The sequence below is a fragment of the Rhagoletis pomonella genome, unplaced genomic scaffold (genome assembly GCF_013731165.1).
Source record: "Rhagoletis pomonella isolate Grant_MI unplaced genomic scaffold, Rhpom_1.0 Rhpom_scaffold_00013, whole genome shotgun sequence".
Lineage (NCBI taxonomy): Eukaryota > Metazoa > Arthropoda > Insecta > Diptera > Tephritidae > Rhagoletis > Rhagoletis pomonella.
The window spans coordinates 5,043,562-5,063,974 of NW_023458567.1; the positions used below are offsets into that span (position 1 = coordinate 5,043,562).

The 20,413-nt window shown below is 33.4% G+C and overlaps 1 protein-coding gene across 3 annotated transcripts in view; it reads right to left on the bottom strand.

Moving 5' to 3' along the window:
- The window catches only part of LOC118748587, a 59,218-nt gene that overhangs the window by 25,080 nt on the left and 13,725 nt on the right, over positions 1-20,413 (bottom strand). For 2 of the 3 annotated variants that reach the window (XM_036483130.1, XM_036483128.1), the window contains exon 1: positions 4,821-5,165. The exons of the other annotated variant lie outside the window; for it this stretch is intronic. In XM_036483130.1, coding sequence (XP_036339023.1) covers positions 4,821-4,844 — 24 coding nt within the window. In that variant the 5' untranslated portion in view covers positions 4,845-5,165. Of the gene's footprint in view, positions 1-4,820; positions 5,166-20,413 lie in introns of those variants that run through there. 3 annotated transcript variants of the gene reach the window in all.

Consider the following 20,413-nt stretch of genomic DNA (forward strand, 5'->3'; position numbering starts at 1 on the left):
ATCATATGGGAATTCATTGAGTCTTTTACAAATTTTTATTAACTCTCTTTTGGTATGTTCGACACTCCGCAAATTCAACGAGTCTTATTAGTATTTCTTCTATCCAAAAGTAACTCCCAAGCGGAATCTGGAGGGGTACGATAAAATAATTATTTTTGCTGCAAAATTCTTGAAGTCTTATCAACCGACTACTTTAGCAAAATAATTACCGATTAGTTGATGAGCGAAATTGTTATATCTGGATGAAAAATGAAGCGCAACATTTCTGGCCAAATACGGAAGAACTATGAACCACAAGGAGAACTGAAACACTCCATCTTACTTGGCACGATGTAAGACTGATTAAAGGCTTTCTTAATGAAGCACTTGTAAAATGTGGGAGATGTGCCTTTCGACCATGTAGGTTATGTAATGAGGAGCAGGAAACAGCGCAGATATATAAGCATTGATCGCACTTTAAAAAAATTCTGTGTGGTAGAATCTGGGAGATTTCAAAAAAAAAGTGGTAGATTTCAAAAAATGTGGTAGATCTCTGGGTTTGGATCAAACTTTGTACAAAAATTATGAAAAATCTGCAAGGTTTCACCTAAATGGCAAACTTTTTAATTAGACTCTAAAAAATTTAATTTTAGTATAATAAAGTGCAAGATTGAAGTTGCTAAAAATTGCGTTGAGTTTTGGCATTTTTTTCCTTGACAGTGTAAAGCAGTTGCTTCCATATTAAGATATTTTTCGAACATATTTTAAAAGATTTCTGCAACCTTGCGGAGTGCTGCCATCTTTTCTTTTTATCACATCACGAAGTAGCGAACAAATTGTGGCACGTTCCAGAAACAGCTAATTGGGATTTGCCGCCTTTGACAATTCTCAAGTAAAAGTAAACAACGCCTCAGAAACCTTAGATACACTTACATTTGCTAATACTTTCACAAAAATTTCACCTTTTTTAACATTTTCGCTATTATGTAGTTCTTTTTATAAATCATATATTTTGCAATTTAACATAAAAAAACCACGTTTCCTCTCGAAAAATTGAGAAAATTACTATTTTACAGTTTATTTTATCCTCCCATTCGGCTTTATTTACTTTTACTTGAGAAATTTCATCGTCGCCGGGAATGCGGAATCTTGCATCATGTCATTCTTGTTACCATATCGAGTTTAGTTTTGGACAATTTTTGCTCTTAAAATTAGGGAAATTATGTCAAGCAAAAATAAAACTACTCAAAAACGCGAATATGTGGTAGATTTCAGACCTTGAGTGGTAGATGTGGTAGATGCTCAAAAAAGTGGTAGATCTACCACAATGTGGTAGAAGTCCGATCACTGCATATAAGGTGTGACTATGAAGCCTTTACAAGGGTAAATGTCACAATGGATACATAGTATAAAAGTATGTTTACATATGTAGAGATTATCCTAATTTTCGCGCTCAACTTTCTTATCTATAATTAGGAAAATAGATATAAAATTCGTCCCTCGTTATTCTGTTGTTATAAAATAATCTCGGACTAAACCGATGACTTCCGGTGTTTAATTTAGTTTTATCGATTATTTTTGCGAAGAAGAGGAGAAATGACAAATGTGGAAGGAAACAAAATGGGCGGTAGCAAAGAAGCGATTCGTACAGATATTTTTAATAAAATTTTTAATTAAAACATACTATACATACTTAAATAGCTTTTTAAAGCAGAACAACGTGATCACAGTGGCACAGAATGAACTTAACTTTTCTGTGTGGTGAGAATTACAAGCACAATAAATTTGACGGCTAATAATCGGAGATTTTCCTGTGTATACGGGGTGTTTTACAAACGAGCTTTCATTGAGATTATCTTTATATGTAAACGCACTTTAAGTCGTGTGCCCGCAGCTTAAAATTGATACTGAGAGCAATATTGTCCCTTGTCAGATTAGCTACCTCTCGGTTGGGACGAAGTGGTAGCAAGAGTGACCACAAGAAAAAAAAAAACACCTCAACGAAGAATGGGCTAGTAAATTATTTAATTATCTGGCATTCACGTGAACATAGATATGTATGCACATAAGTAAGGCGAATGCATAGGTTAATATATGTACATATTTATATATTGATGTTTATGTATCTAAATATTTTTAATGCAAGAGCTTACATACATTTTACTCCACCTATCTACATGCCTTCACGCTTAAAAATTTTCATGCATACAACCATTTCCCACACGTTCTTCAAAACTCAAAATAGCCTATTTGTCAAAACATGCGAAAAATTATTTCTAAGCTCATTTTAATTAATGTGGAAGTGAAACTTTACTTCTGTGTTTTTGCAACAATTAAAAGAAAATATTTGCTTCAGATTTTGTAGGATATACATTAGACTGCACCAGAAAAAAAATCGCGTTTTCGAACTGGCTGCCGAGATAGGTCGAGTGTAAGTGGAAAGTCAGGTGTCGATAAACTACGATATTTCGTAAAAATTAATACCTTTTTTGGTCTAGTGAGATACTGGTAATCGATACAGATATGACATTTTTACACTTTATGTAGATATATACATAATATGCACATCTTACGTAGGTATGTACTTATATATAAATTTAAATAATATATTTTTTTTTGTATTCGGCCCTATCGCGAATTTCACATGCACATATATTCCCAAAATTTATAAAACAAAACAAAAACAATTTTTCCCATTTGTTTTTGTTTTACACGTTGAATTATGGGAACGATTTATTCACATAGAATTGACGAAAGGGCTGATTTAATTTGAAATTTTGGAAATAGGTATTTTGTGTTTACATACATATGTACATATCTACATATATTCTTATGAATTTAAATGTTTAACATATTTACTTATCCACATACATATTTAATTTTTAAATGTAGTCAAACTTTTTGCATGTAATCGATTTGTGCAAGTAAAAAAAAAAATCTTTAAAAATATCACTTAAATAAAAAAAGTTTTTGTTCGAATAAAACTTTTGAATAAAAAATTGTAGTTGCCAGAATTAAGAAGGGACCGAAAAAAATCACAGAAAACTCAGCCAACATGGGCGGTAAAGGTAAAAAAAAACGCGAATGTATGTAAATAGCTGTATGTATTTAGCAGTGCGCGCTACCACTTCGCAGGGCCTGGGTTCAAGCACTGGTCAAACCAACATCGCAAAAAAATTTAGAAAAAAGTTTTTTTCTAAACAGCGGTCGCCCCTCGGCAGGCAATGGCAAACCTCCGAGTGTATTTCTGCCATGAAAAACAGCTTCTCATTAAAATACAATCGTCGTTCGGAGTCGGCGTAAAACTGTAGGTCCTTCCCCTTTGTGTAACAACATCAAGGCGCATGCCACAAATCGGAAGAGAAGCTCGGCAAAACTCTAACATATGTGTAAGTGCCAATAGTCTATTATTATTATTAGCTTCAAGTTTGAGTGACAATAAAACATTTTAAATCTATAAAAGCTATGGTTCGGCAAATGTGAAATATCGAGGGCTTTTATTCTTCTAACAAGCGATAAACAAGGTCAGCATCAATATCATCGATGACAGTTAACTCTGAGGTGAATTTTTATATCACAATTTAATTTTTCTGAAAATTGCAGATGGGTTGTTTTGAATAAAAGCCACCGATATGTGCTTACATAAATTTAGAAAATTTTTTTAAATGCCTCTTAAAAAAAAATTTCTTTTTAAACCAACAAAAAGCCGCCAAAAATCGTCACTGCAAATTTGCACACCCCCCACAGCACAAAATGCAAACAAATACATTTTCGTATGCACATTAGTAGATATGTATAAAATGCATGCATATCGCACACCTACATATGTATGTACAGTATCGGTCATATCTATAGCACGCCATTTCCAAGTGATATTGTGTGCCCCTTATGTTTATTTATTTATTTTTAAGAATTTTCAATTAAAATTTAGTTCATTTTCAGACAAACCCCATATATACCCAAGTTCAACAATTTGTAGAAAACTACAAAAAAGTGTAACAAATTTTCACCTAAATTTGAAACTTTTTTCCGGAAGTGTTAGAATTTTGTTGAGTACACAGTTTTTTAGCCCCTGCAATTTTAGTCTGATAATGTGCAAATTTCAAGTGGCTACGAATTACCGTTAATTTTTCCGAATTTTTTTTGTCGCATTGGCTTCCATATAATGAATAAACTTATTAATAAATTTATTTGTTTATGGAAGAAAACCGCAACACCTTTGGTGAAAAAAATTCTAAAAAATCAACGGTAACTTTCAGTCACTTGAAACTTGCACATTATCAGACTAAAATTGATTGGGCTATAAAACTGTGTATTCAGAAAAATTCAAACACTTCCGAGAAAAAAGTTTGAAATTTAGGTGAAAATTTGTTGCCCTTTTTTGTAGTTTTCTACAAATTTTTAAACTTGGGTTTATATGGGTTTTGTTAGAGAAAGAACTGTATTTTAATTGAAAATTCTTAAAAATAAATAAATAGACATAAGTGGCACACAATATCACTTTGAAATGGCGTGCTATAGATATGACCGATACTGTATGTATGTGGGTCTAAGGTGAGCTAACTAAAAAATCAGATCTGGAAATGTAACTGCTTTTGGATCGTACAAATTCAATGCAATTAATACCAAAACAGGCGTAACAATAGTTTTTTAGTTAGTGTACTTAATCAGCGAGAAAATCGTCCTGATTTTTTTTAAGTGATCGCGGTTTAGATCTACTATCGACATACATATGTATGAAGGTGTGCAATATGCGCATATAAGCATGTGCTCATATATTGATTTGTATGGTATATGTATATAACTTAAGCATAGTCTTTTAATATCCTTAAGAGCCGTACCATGATTTCCAATTTATTGCTCATAGTCAAGAGAGATTTTGTTTCACAAAGTCTCTCCCAGTTGCAACTCTTCTTCGCTGTATCCGTTTTAATATTTTTTTTTTTGTATCTAAATGTAAACACACGCGCGCCAATGCTCCACCGACAATTCACTTAATTTTTTTTCTTCGCACGTTTGGTTTTTTTGCCACTTATTTTACATAGTATAAGTATCTGGTAAATTTACCGTCGATCCCACCCAACATTACGTCTACGGCTACCAACCAACACTACGATCATCGCGTTCGCTAAACTCGTCAAATACCGCTACAACCGCTACGGTTGCCATTGCTGCTTCTTCTTCTTCTGCTTCTTCTTCGGCTACCGTCTCTGCATTCTCTGTTGTTTTGTTGTTGCATACGTTTGTACATTCGCTTGTTTCATGCTCAACATCTATTTAGAATTTTTCCAATTTTTGTTTTTATTCCTCACTTCCTTATGGTTGTTGTACATAGGTTGTTTTATTTTTGTTTTTGTGCCGCTACACTACTACGATTGTTAGCTCATATCTACTACACATATCGACCGATGGTGGACCGATCATCGGTTTGACTGTGCTGCTGTTTTAGCGGCCGCTAGCTACTAACGATAGTCGTATGGGTATGATGTTGCTATTGTCGATGTTGTTGCAGCTGTTGTTGTCGTCGTTTCGAAAAGCGTATCCCAAAAATAACCCCCTGCATTCGTGTCGTTTTTCGTTGAAAAGTTTCGATTTTAAATATTTTGCATTTTGTGGTTCGTCGTGTAGCTAGTTTTCATTTTTAACGCCACTGCGAAGAGCATTGCTTGCTACTCTACTTACCAAAGTATGAACATACGAGTACAAACATTCACAATGACCGAATTCGAATTCAGTATCGAAATGATTTCAACGTTTTTCGTAAGCTGTTTTCTTCGATCTGTTTGTTGATCTGATGCTTCAACCTGTGAGAGCGCGAGAGCGTACATTTTGGCATCGAGAGCGATCAAGTTTTTATACATCCATACATACTACTTATGTACGTACATATGTATAAAAGCACATTGCAGAGCAAATATCTTGATCGATGAGGCGTAAAGTAAAGTATACTCGTACTTCTTCACCTTTTATAAACCGACAATGATTAATTAAATTTCGTCGAGAAATTTAAGGCATGACAGAAAATTGGGACGCCCAGGTCAAAACGTAAAACTGCGGATCAGTGAGACACCCGATTGGATTCGGGTTATATATAAGTATAAGTTTGGCGGTAACGGATGGCTGGATCCGGTACCTCATAAGCCAAAGTCATATGACAAAAGAGGTCAGGCTACAGCTGGGAAATCACGTCGACGGCTGTGAATAGCCCTAATAGGGTTCATTTTGGCAGGTGCCTCTCCTTCTCCGCGCCTTCAATTACATTTGCCAACAACGTACAGAGCAGCAACAGAGGCCTCGAACCGCTCGCCGCGCGTGTAAAGAAATGTTGTTGGCAACATACAAGGCAAGTGGATGGCCGGTACTTAATTACTCTGCGCCAGTTTGGTCACCGGGGACCAGCAAAACGCAGTGGACGAAGCTACAGAAGTGCCACAACACAATACAGCTGCAGGGTGTCTTCTGCTGTCGACAGAACAACATCAAGAAAGCAGTTCTTGGTCGGTTGCTACCGACGTGAGCACCTGCATACATAGGTACTTGCTAGAGCCACTTTTTGGCAGGAGTGATTCTCCAATGGATTTCAAGGCTGACATTATTATTGGTGTTAATGATGGTTCCTACAAAAACGAAGTCGTCTACATTTTCGAACTTGAAACTGTCAACAGTGACCTGGGTGCCAAGATGCTTATTCTTTGAATGTTGTGTGCTGACAGGAGATACTGGGTTTTGTCCTTGTTCACCACCAGATCCATTCGCTTTGCTTCTCTATCTAATTCCGAGAAGGCCGACCTGACGTAGCCCTTGTATTTACCGATAATGCCGATGTCGTCGGCATACGCCAGAAATTCCATGCTCTTGTAAAGTATTGTGCCAGAGCCATTCAGTTCTGCGGCTCTTATAATCATCTTCAACATCAGATTAAAGAAAAGACATGAAAGGGAGTCACCTTGTCTGAAACCTCGTTTGGTATCAAACGCCTCAGAGAGGTCCTTCCCAATTCTGACGGAGCTGGTGGCATTGCCCAACGTCATTACACACATCAGTCTCGCGAGTCTTTTCCAAGATTTGGCGTATTGTGAATAGGCCTAAAGCCCCACTGATAAAGCTCAATCGGTTCGTTGACGGTGGGCTTCAGTCTTTCACACAATACACTCGATAAGACCTTGTAACCTATGCTTAGGAGGCTGATCTCGCAGTAGTTGGGCGCGTATGGCGGGATCGTCTCTCTTGTGGATTGGACAGAGAAAACTTACAATTCCAGTTGTCAGGCATGGCGTTCATCTGACCCTATTTTGCACAAGAGTTGATGCATGCACCCTATAAGCCCCTCGCCACCTACTTGAATAGCTCGGCTGGCAGGCCGTCAGCTCTAGCAGCTTTGTTGCTTTTAAGCTGCATAATCGTTATACGTTTCTCGTCATAGTCTGTCACAATTACGGTCTGGATAATGTAACAGATGCACATATGTATGTATATATATCGTGCATATTAAGGTTCCCCGCATGACAGTAATCACCTCTTCACAAGTCCCCCAAAACCCACTCAATTAACACCTCTCTGTCTTTGCTCCGACTAAGTCGAAAAAACACCTTTCCTAGGCCTTCCAACCATAACAGCTAAATATGTACATATGTATGTATCTAAGTAAATATAGTCCACCGCTCTTTTGTTGAAGTATTTCGAAATAAGCGAAAAAAGTATTATACGTATTTATAACTAATGCTCTCACTCCTTTTCTATCATATTCTCTCTTTTAATAAAAGGCAATCATAATGAGTTATTTTTGTATCGTGAAGTAGGTTTACTTATATATACACATGTATATTCATACATACATACATACGTATGTGTTTACATATATTTGTGCATTTGTCAGTACTTCCATGAGAACTTTCGCTTTCTCTCAAATGTGCGGCAGCTCTTCTGAACTATTCTACTGTATTTGTTTATACTCGTATTTTGAATTTCAAATACAATGTGCTATTTACATTCTAAACTAACCGAAGAAATGCCGTAGAAGTAGTTTTTTATATAAACGCTTTTCAATTTGGATTAAGCTTGGACTTGTGCTTGCATATGTGAATAAATACATACATACATGCACATATATACTAAAGCTGTGTGTACAATAGGGTGATCCAAAAAAGTAAACCCGAACTTTTAATGCTCTCACCACCTGGGATTGTTCTATATCGAAAATAAGTATACCCCTATTTTTTATTTTGAAATCAAAAAATATTTAGAGCTCGCTCACAGCGCTCAACGTTTTCTATGTATTTTATATGGAGAAAAAAAAAAACTTTTGGTAGAAATGGTATAGAATTCTTCAAAATCAATATTTTTCGATAGGAAAACTACAGTTCTCCTCAGGAGACTTTCAATAGAAATATTCAATTATTTATTTAACTATTTTTTATACTAACGATTTTTTATTGGTCCCCCAATTGCATTTTTCGGGGTTTTTGGAAATTTTTGCGGACCTATATATTATAGTTGCTATGAAAATATGGTTAAATAAACAATTGGGTATTATTATTGGGAGTTTCCTGCAGAGAAACAGATTAACAAATATTGATTTTGAAGAATTCTACACGACTTCTACGAAAAGTTGTTTTTCCCAATAAAATACATGGCAAACTTTGAGCGCTTTGAGCAACCTCTAATATTTTTTGGTTTCAAAACCAAAAAATAAGGGTATATTTTTTCAGTATAGAAGAATCCTAGGGGGTGAGAGCATAAAAATGCCGACTTTACTTTTTCCCACATGCATTTTTGGACCACCCTATTGTACAACGTAAGGCCTTTTACGCGCTTTATAAAATCGTGCATTGCATTATAATTCGTTGGATTACATTAATCGGAATGTTTTTGAATATTCATTAAAATAAATATGGGCTTTACTTTAAGATTCTACGATAGCGCTTTTTTTGGTCAATAGAATGTTCATACATACGAATATGTACATCTCTACATATGCAAATATGTTAATATGCATGTAAAAATCTCTACACGAAACGAGAGTGAAAAACGCGCTTGTACGAGTATTTTACATGAGCGCAGTAGACTCACATTAACGATACTATTTTTGAATTGGAGGAGAACGATTTCGTTTTTCACATTGCGCGGTAACTTAAAAACTAGAACATTTTGATGGTAAAGTGTACATATGTATGTATGCGCAAAAGTTCGTGTGTATCATTAAACGAGGAAAATATTTCTAAACGCTTTTCCGTTTAGAAATGTACGTTCATGCGTACACATCATTCGATGATTTATTACATTGCTTTACTTACCGTGAGATTTAGCCTGTTTTCTTCACTGCTTGCACAGCACCCCCTATACTTATTTTTTGGAATGAGAAACACATTTGAATATGTACATCTCTTTGAATTTCTAGTAAAAATCTGTAAAGAATGGGGACAAGTAATAAAATTCGGACTAAAAATAGCATTACAAGGTATGATTACATATGTATGTATGTACATACATACACATATATATAATATATCGTTACCTTAATATAGAAAAGCCCTATCTAAAATTTTATTTCATAGCACTCTTTTATTTTAATAAAAAGTAAGGATCTTAAGTTTCGAAGGCTTTATGTAAATAATTTAATACAGTGAGAGTTATTTTTATATTATATTCTTATGGCCTGATTCACAAAAAATAAAGAAGGTTTTAAAAGCTTTATAAATTGACGTTTTCATAAGGCTGGATTTCAAAGAAAAATGAGTTGGGGCTTTTCTATGTCTATTAAGGCAACGATATGTATGTAAGTATGAAAACTCATACGCTTTGACAAACTTTTTATATGTACTTACCTATTAGTGTCCAACCGAAGGTTCGGCCTGGCTTCGGTGTTCGGCTTATTCGGCTGATTTTTTATCTCCGGCCTTCAGTCGCATATACCGAACAATTAGGCAATTGAAAAGGTGTTGTATTTGTAGTGAAGTTAAATTATTTCACGACAGTGGTTACACCTTTGTTGTTGTTTCGCATCTCTAGAATTGTTACAGAAATGTCGTAAAATAGTGGGCCAGTTTCATAGAAGTGAATCAGCCAGCAGATATTTGAAATCCTATTAGTAATTATTATATTTACCAACACATAAATTAAAACAAGATCTCCCAACTAAATGGAATAGTTTCTTTACCATTTTGGAAAGGCTCTTAGAGGAAAAAACTAGCGTTTAATATGTTTGCGGTTGAGAGTTTGTCTACAAATACACTGACTGCGGATGAGTGGGTGTACATAACTAAAGTTTTGCCTATTTTGAAATTATTTTTTGACCTACACTTAACATTTGTTCTGATGCATGTATATCTATAGTAACTCCACTAGTAGCCATGATTGAAAAAAGAATTTACAAACTGCCGAAACAGACGAGTGTGAAGTATCCGATTTGAAGGATAAAATATTAAAATCCTTGCAACGCCGCTTTAATAATTTAATGCGTGAGGAATATATGGTTGCTACTTTAATTGATCCAAAATTCAAAGGAAAATATTTTACCGCAGATGAATTTGAACAATGTACAAGACCAATTTTCCAAATTTTTCGTAACACTTGCTATCCTAATGATAATGAAGACATTTCTGATGAACCAATTGTGCAAATCGACAACCAAAAATTACTTTTGAAGTTGAGTTAAACGAATATTTAGATCAACCACTTGTTCTTCGAAGTGTCAATATATTCCATTATTGGCATTCTTTAATTTTTTTTAATTTAAAAAGTTTGCGAAAAAGTATTTAACTGCGATACCAACGAGTGTTGCTATGCCAACTGTACACCGATTGACGATCTAATATCTTAGCAGCAAATGCAGACAGGCTTCTTTTCTTGGTTTATAACATAAAGCATTATAATTTTGAGTATGATCATAAAATCAGGAAAGTTATTCAAGTCCTTACAATGTTTTCAACGTTAAGACTGCACTTTTTTGCCTTTCTTGTTTTTGTTTTCAACTATGTATGTTTGTATGGTGTTCCTTTTATTTAAAAAATAATAAAAATGATTTCTTACGAAATCAAAAATCACACATCTTTTTTTGAAACGAAAACTTAATTTGAATGTTCGGCTTCGGCTTCGGTGTTCGCCCGAATATTGAATAGTAGAGCGATCTCTTGAGTTTAGATTTTTCTTCACATCACAAAATACACACACACACAAAATACATATTTTGGCGAAAAAACTTAAAAATGCATAAAAAATATTATTTTGGTAATAAGTTACTTTATTTTCGCATAATTTCATCTAACAATACCTTTGTGGAGATAGCCAGGATTGCTGACGGGTTTGTTTTATTGACAAAAGGAAAAGGCTGACAAACAATGAAAGTCACGTTATTTTCTAGAAAAGAATTTTCATATAATCGTAAAAATTTTTCGACTGTCGTTTTCCAATAGCGAAGTTTCGCGCTAAACCGGTTTTGGTAGTTGAAAAATTGAAAGAAAATTTTTGGTTTTTAGCGAAAGCTGTTTAACAGTTTCCAGGTGTGTTGCAAACTGAGCAGAGAGTTTTATTCTGCATCTATTGTAATTTCTCAATGTCAGCAACAAAAATATTTTGTGTGAAGCAACAAAATGTTTCAATATTTTCACCTGGAGAATTATCATATGTTGAATCTGTCCAAATCTAGAACGTTCATTTTCAATAAATATTTATATGTAAAAAAATTTTTATGCGATAATCGAACAATTTTTTATTATATATATATATATATATATATACGGTGACCATAAATATATTTCGAAAATGCAGGACAATTTTTCAAAAAATTAACCTACATATAATTGCGTAGTATAAAAATAACAAAAATATACTACATATATACATTCTTCGTCATTTGAATAGCGCACCCTTTTTTTGATTTTCTACCATACAAAGTATGCTTGACAAAATTTTTATATGGAAGAAAATGCGCAGCACCGTCAACAAAAAAAAAATTGTCGCCCCTATGATTATTTTTTTTTTAATTTTCAAAAATTTTTTAAATGGGATGTAGACGTAGAATATGCTATATTTTTATAAAAAGTTAATGAATATTAAACAAACAAAAGGAAAACTGTACCTCCTACTAAGTATTGGGCTGTATGAATAAAAATAAGCAATTGCTTTTTCTTGAAATTTCAGACCTTTTACTCAATTTATTCAAACAAAATTGGAGTAAAAGGTATACAATTTTAAGAAAAGGCAATCGCTTAGTTTTTATTCGTACGGCCCATTAAAAGGATGCGCTATTCAAATAACCAAGAGTGTATATTTCTTAATTATTAATCCAATTTTAAACTTTTAACATAAATCACATTTGCTTCATCGGTATTAATCCTTTAGTAATGAATATTTACAAAATTATAATAAGGCATATTACGTATTACTTTACACGAAAAAAATACCCATGGTTTCAAAGAAGTGCTTTCGAGATTTGTTCGAAAAACGTATTTTTAGTACTTTTTCAATTATTCCTCAATATTTCATGAAACGACTAACAGTTCGAAAGGTATTGATGGGCTCTTTGCAATAATATATATTTTTTGTGCAGATTGTGTTCCGTAACATCTAAATTTCTCATCAGATTTTCATTTACTGTAAAAAGAAAATGATTGTAATTTCAATTTTTCGATTTTGGTCGCTTGTAACACTAATATTTTTCTTCGAAATTGGCAAAGTAATATATTTTTGTAAGAGGACAGTAGGTCGCTTATGTTGATCGGATAATTTTTTCATGAGATATTGACGAATAGGTCCGAAATGTACCAAAAACACGTTTTTCGAAAAAATTACGAAAACGCTTGTTTGAAAAGAAAATTGGCTTGGAAAATATTTTTTTTCTTAAGCGATTACCACAAAATTTGTAGAACAGTGTTATCGATATATTTGATGCTGGTCTTCAATTTCTCGTCATAACCGTACAGTATTTATAACGCATTGACTAGTTGAACCTTCAAAACCAGCTTACCCTTATGTAGTTATCAATTAGTTATCGACACTGCTTTTATTTCGATTAGAACAAGTTAATTTTAAAATATCGAAGAAAATGCGGGACAAAGGCAGGACACTTGGAAAAAATCAGTACATTTTGGGGGTTTTCTGTTTTGAAAAACTACGCAGGACAGACCTTTAAATAACAGTACGGTCCTGCAAAAAACAGAACGGATGGTCACCGTATATATATATCGTCACCTGAGATGCAAGAGACGTATTTAGTATAATACAAGAAACTGAGTAGCAACTACAATCATGCTTTGCTGCACTCTTCTAATCGCTGGCAAAACAAAAGGAGCAAAAACAACGAAAATTTAATGACATTTTTATGCTACTGTCTGTAGCAGGCGACAAGCGACTGTCAGTGACATTGCTTTTATACGAGCATTTCCACTGTTTTAAGCGCATATGTACCCGCGGCACATACGAGTATTTACATATGTACATATGTATGTATCTACTAACATATTGACTCTGCTTAGTACATATGCAGTTTTAGGGGGCTCGAGCGGTTGCTCCTGCCAGTAAGGTTACGTGGCGGAAGAAATATGTAAAGTCGATGACTTCTTTTGTTTTAGAGAGAAGATTCTACCTACACATACGTAAATATGTATGTAAATAATTCCATAGACATATACCATGCACATGTGCGTATTCGAATTCGGTATGTGCCAAAGTATGTCTGGGGTATAAGCAAGTAACCAAACACTCCCGAAGAGATACACCCGAAATAAATATGAATTCAAAACAAAATGCAAGTTACAAAATGCAGTCGTACATATGTATGTATATTCATATATATGTGTGTATGTACATTAGACTGCATCACTCCCCATACCAAAAAAAAAATGGGTACTGTTTTTCCATCGGAATTATAAAATCTATTATATTTTAAGACGTCCACCAAAATATTTCGGAAAAATATTAAGATTTAAGCGAGCTGGACCTATTTGAAAATACCTCCAAAAATAGAGTTTTTTATGAATAAAAATAGTTTCTTAAAGATGTTTTTTGAAAAAATCCCCTCAAATGACAAAACGGTTTAAGCTTCTATTTTTCCATTTTTCCATTTTTGAAGGTATTTTCAAATCGGTCCAGATCGCTTAAATCTTAATATTTTTCCGAAATAACGTCTTAGAGTACAATAGATTTTGTAATCCCGGCGGAAAAACCGGAACTTTTTTGGTGATGCAGTCTAATGTACATCCATACAGTAATCAACCAAATAATAGGAGTGCAATATTTTTTTACCAGTTTTGACTATATAATCGAGGTCCGAGATATTTAACACCCAGAGATGTTAAGTATTTCAAATACAAGTATTCAAAAAACAAAATGCGTACATTTTGAAAAGAGTATTTTGTATAATATTTCAATCAGTATTTTTTATTTTTAAATACTTTTTCTATAAAGTTAGGTTGTACAACACTGCCATTCATTTTTTTCCACATTTGAAAATTCTCTCATACGGATTACCAAATCCGAAATGTACTCATTCTCTTCTCTTCACTTTTTCATTGCAATAAATAAAGAGTTTTTGAATTTTTCGTTAGTTACGGCCCATTGTATGTTCACTTGACTTCAAAAGTATTTCGAAATGTATGTATGTATTTGTATTTTCAAAATAAGTTCTTTCTATTTAAAAACTTCTTTTTTGAGTAGTTTGTATTCGTATTTCAAATAATTTTTTTCCGACGTATTTCTAGGTTGTATTTAAATATTATTTTGCAAGTATTTTTAAAATTTCTGTTAAGACCACGCAAAGATTATATATGGCGAATGCGTGGACAGAAAACGAACGTATACGTTGAACGCCACTGGGGACAGGGAGATTCAAAGCTAAGGGCACAGCCAAGGATATAGACAAAGACAGAGGTAATTATATCTAAGTAAAAGGATAGCAACAGTCAAAGGCAGCAATAAAGACAAATATAAAAATATAAAGATTAAGATTGAAATGACGGTGAAGATAAAGATGAAGATTTAAATAAAAAATAAAGATGAAAAAGATAAAAACATATATGTACAAAGATCAGCATAAATATAAAGATACAGACAAATATACAAAGACAAAGATAAATATAAAAAGTAAAGATAAATATAAAGAAAAGAATTGATATTGAGATTTAGACTGAGATAATTTGCCAACTAATAATTAATAAGTAAACTAAGCAGTCTATAAAAAAAAAAATAAAAATACGCGTGCAAACAAAATACTTCTTCCGCGTGCAGGGATGACTACACTTACTCAGTTGTTTTTCTGACGCTTTTGAAGGAATTCTTCCATTTAAATACTCGTGTTATATGAGAAAAACCGCAATAAAAGTATCAAAAATCAACGGAATTTTTTAGCAACTTCAATTTTGTATTTTATTGTGGAATTTAATGGGCTATACAACTGCATACCAAAATTTATGATTGAAAAGTTTTAAATTTTTAATGAACTTCGTCTAATTTTCGTAAACCAGTTTGTTATATAATACATATAATGAGCTATACTTTTATAAAAAAAAATTATAATGTTAGCTTCGTTTCTTTGTAAACGAGCGGCAAAAGAACGCTCAACTGTGTAAAAATTTCAATTTAGCTACATACATAAGCAACCCTGCTGGTAGTTATCAGCACTTGAAATGAGTAATTTCGCGTAATACGTATACATACATATTAGTTTAAAAATATGAATTAAGTATTTAAAGAAACAAACATTTCCCTAAATACTTCCTCATCAAAAATTTACAATAGAGCAACTTTGTCACTTAAAAACAATACGCATCAGGTCGCACCTATTAAAAAAAAAAAAATAGTCAAAACTGATAAAAATGTCGCACTTCTATTGTTTTATCGATGAATGTAAGTAAATGCATACATACCTATGTACATAAGTCATAAATGTGTAATGTAACTCTCAAGTGCAACAAACTATCGCTATGTGAATATTGAAACGTTTGGTCTAATCGGTAATATTTCTGTAAAATTTTTGCAGCAGCAGCAGCTGAGCGCCAAATGTGTGCAACAGTACGTTAAGTTGGGGCGCCTACCGAGTTTACTCAATCTTTGACTTTGTTGGTTTGCGATCGGGCGTATGTATGATACTCATCTATACATATGTATGTATGCATATTCATACATTTGTAGTATATGTATATTTATGCACGTATGCACATATGTATATATGTATGAACCTCACTGATTTTATTTTTTGTTGTTATTGCCGTTCATCGGTGTAGCGCTGTTGATCGCATTCTTTTTCCTCGCTATACTTATTTTGTATGAATGTAGAGCATTTTTTGTGCCATGTTTCGAAATTTACAGGAGTTATTTTTAGAAGAAAAATTCTGACTATTTTATGGGAAGAACGAATGAGTAGAACGTTTGTAAGAGTTTTGAATCGATGTATGTACATATGTACTTATTGTACATACATACAAATACATATCGTATTTCCTTATTTTGTTATAATACTGTTGGTTCGAAAGTAGATTGCTTAGGCATTTAGGAATGGTTTACTTTTATGAAATGCATTGAATGGGCTACAAACAAAACTCTATACCAAAATTATATCAACAATTTTGAAAATTTTGTGAAAATTTGTTGAGTTTTTATAATTTTTTATAAAGTTTAAACACGCCAGAACAAGAACATTAAATAAACGAAAGAAATACATATATACTAGTATCGCCCCGTAGTCGAAATTCGACCACTTCACTTTTTTCACACACTTTTTCATTTTGTCTGGGAAGTTTTTTAGGTCCATCAGCACCTGTTGATCGTCTACGTCCCTTATATTGTTTGGTGGAGTAATATACATTCTGTTAAATAATTTTAAAATTCATAGATGGTGAAACCAAAGCAGGCATTCATAGGCTTATACAGAAATTGGAATAACTCAGCTCTGGAGGCACTTATCAGGTCCATTGCAGCTGCATTTCTCTTGATGTTAGTAACACATATGTATTTTGAATTTGAAGCAAATCGGATCATAAATGAATTTTTTAGGAATAACTCAACTCCGGCGCCACCTACCAGAAAAACAAACAAATGGCGCACCTCCTCTTTGAAACACCTTTCGAACAAAAGAACAATCATTGCAATCGGTGAGAAACATAGCAGCAGTAGAGAGGAATAGATTTGTATGGAATTTCGTTAGCGTATTAATATGTAGATAACCGAAACTTGATAGTTTTCAGACGATATTTTTTGGAATCAGGTACCAGAACCCTGGTATCGGATCGAATCGCAAATATATATTAAAAAGTTAATATGATTAATAATATATTGTACATTATATTAAAAATAATTGCTTTTATTAAATTCGTTTTGATGTGCTTAAGGAAAAGTACAAATGGGCATTTCCAATCTGGGGTGGCGTAACATTTGTATGACAAAATGTTATAAAATAAAATAAAAACGTCAACATTTCAAAACTCTGGGATTTAGGCAAGACAGTTTGTATAATTTTTTGTAGCAATATTTGAAATATTTATGGTTATTATCGTGTAAAACTCATTCCTGCCGTTTTTATCAGTCGCACTTCGACTGACGTGACGTAATGACGTTACATTGCAAAAATGTCCATTGAAAGTTTTTTGTTAATATTGTTATTAAACTAATTGTTAACGCAAATAAAACATGAGTTTAATGCCATATATATTTTTTATTTTGACTTCAGAGTTACCTAAATAGCTTTTCAATTTTTTGCAAATCTATGTCGTACTATGTCGTCCTTCCGCTGGAAACGTCCATATGTTTATTAGCGTTGGCCGAAAATCCGCTTTTTTAGAATTTTGATTGGTAATAGCAAAAATATGGTTCATTATGCTCTAAAAAAACCTGTGTGAAATGTGAAAATTTTTGGTCAATCTCCTGGGCTCGCCCAAGTCCATGAAAGTTCAAGTACTAAACAAATTTTTGTCTTAGCTAACCTCGATTCTCTACAAAAAAGGTCCATATACCAAGTTATGTAGGACTAATACTTTTGAAGATTATTACAATTTTAGTTAAAAAATTTATTAATTAATTTATTTATTAGTTTTTATTTTTTGAGCATATTGAACTTTGATGGACTTGGGCGAGCCTAGGATATTGACCAAAAAATTCCAAATTGCACACAGATTTTTTTAAAGCATAATGAACCATATTTTTGCTATTGCCAATCAAAATTCTAAAAAGCGGATTTCGCCCCACGCTAATCTTTATACTTTGGAATTTATATGTAAAGCAATATGGATATATTTTGGGCTTTATAGAGCACAAATGTGTACTATTTTAGGTTTGGCATGTGGCTGGATTTCAACCCGTCATTTAACACACTTACCTCTACATAAGCAAACACTTATTAAAGTGCAGTGTTAATTCTTTATTAGAAAATAAGACCAATATACAGATTTAATTTTTCGAATACCGAGCCTTTTTATCCCGATATTAATGGGTTCCCGATATTTTTAAAGCGATGCCTTTAATGAGTACTATATCGATATTTTCGGTTCGATATCGTGTCGCTAGGTAGAGATAAAAGAGAGAACTGTTTTAAAATAAGACAGGTTTTACTCTCTCCTGTAAAATTTGGGCTTCTATATACGTGGTTTTGTACCATTGTAAGAATAATGTATGGCATACTCAGTTATGAGGATTTTATATAAAGTAGAACATAAATATCGGACCTTTCTTAAAATAGAATTAGCCGCGCTGGCGGCCGCCATGGTGTAGTAGTTAGCAATGCGCGCTACTATTTCGCGGGGAATGGGTTCGAGCACAGTTTTAGACCAACATCAAAAAATAAATTATTAAAACGTATTTTCTAATAGTGGTCGCCCCTCGGCGAACAATGGCAAACTTCCGAGTGTATTCAGCTATGAAAAACAGCTTCGCCTAAAAATACAATCGCCGTTCGGAGTCGGGGTAAAACTGTAGGTCCCTTGAATATATTCCAAGCTCTAAACTCTTCAATAAAAAATCAACATAATTACTCAAGTGAGTTTCGTTTTATCAGTATGTTTTAACTTTGCTTTAATTTTTTTTTACTGAAAACCGTGGATTAACTGCAAAAAAACGGCCCTAATAGGGCCAGAACGTGAGCGGAAACATGGCTCAGGTTTGAAGTCGAGCCAAGTAGACTAGATTTTAAATTTTCTCGAAAGCCAGAGTCAATATACTCCAATCGGAGTATAGTCCGAACACTGCATGAAATGTTTTTACTAAAAAAAATTATACGATATCGATCAAAACGTGATGACACATGAAAATATATAGCTTATAGAAACGTTCTAATATAACCGCAAAAAATTAATAAATTATCTTTGTTTCCGAAATGAAAAAACGACTATTTACATATTTTCTACCATTGGTTAAAAGATAGTATCATAACCTGAAACTCTTAACTTAATCGGAGTTAAAGTACTTATTGTGGACATATGAGGCTAGCGAGGTTTTATTACCTCAAAATAATCATCACACATCAAGCAAATAACTTTAGAAATCCCTTGAGATTTACAGGCAAGAATGCGCGCGAAGTAAATATGGAAAATTTAATGCGGTTCGCTTAAATACTAATTTACTAAGCTAAATGTCGCGTGAAAATAGTACTTTAACTTGATTTATAAGTTCGAACTTGGAATCATTGCTACGAAGAAATATTTGCAATAGCTCTTTCACACTCAAATATGGTCTGCATTGCCGCCATTAAAAAGGATTAAAGCCGACGTTTATGAATAAATAATATTTTAACGGTGAGGAATTCTCCTTTTACTGCACATCCAAACGGTTTAACATACATATCTCGTATTCATGCATATTTTAAAAATATGCGTCTGCCAAAAAGTGACGGTTAATGCTTGAGGGCGGGCGGAACTAGGCCACGCTGCACGTAAGGACACATGTATTTGCTACATTCCTACACATATCTACTTATATGTATATTATGACGACTGGTTGGCAGCCAAACAAAACCAGGTGCGATAACACGACGGCTAACAGGTTTTGTTTTCTCGTCTAATAAAGTGTGTGCTGACAAGTTGTCATAGAAGATTATAAAATATACCCTGTCGGGAATTTCGTAGTCTACTACTAAATAAGCCAGCTTTTAGCCCACTTATTACGGCTAATATTTTCATATTTTTGGTGCGATACATACTGACCCAGCAAATAAATAGTTCAAACTAAAGCAATGTGACTAGTTAATGCCGATAAGATTAAAAAAAACATTTAATATTAACGATTTAGACAAAGGTGACTTAGTGCTACCCTAAGTGTGAATCTAAATTGCTAAGTCCATTCCAGCCAATCATATTTTTTTCTTGCTACTGCATATGAGTCCATACATATCATACCTGCCAAAGTCCACCATAAGAAAATTTAGGAAATTTTCTTTCAAAACTGTGCGAAAGTCCAACATAAAGACTTCTTAATTTTGAATATGGCTTACATTTTCATGGTTTTCTTCGCAAAA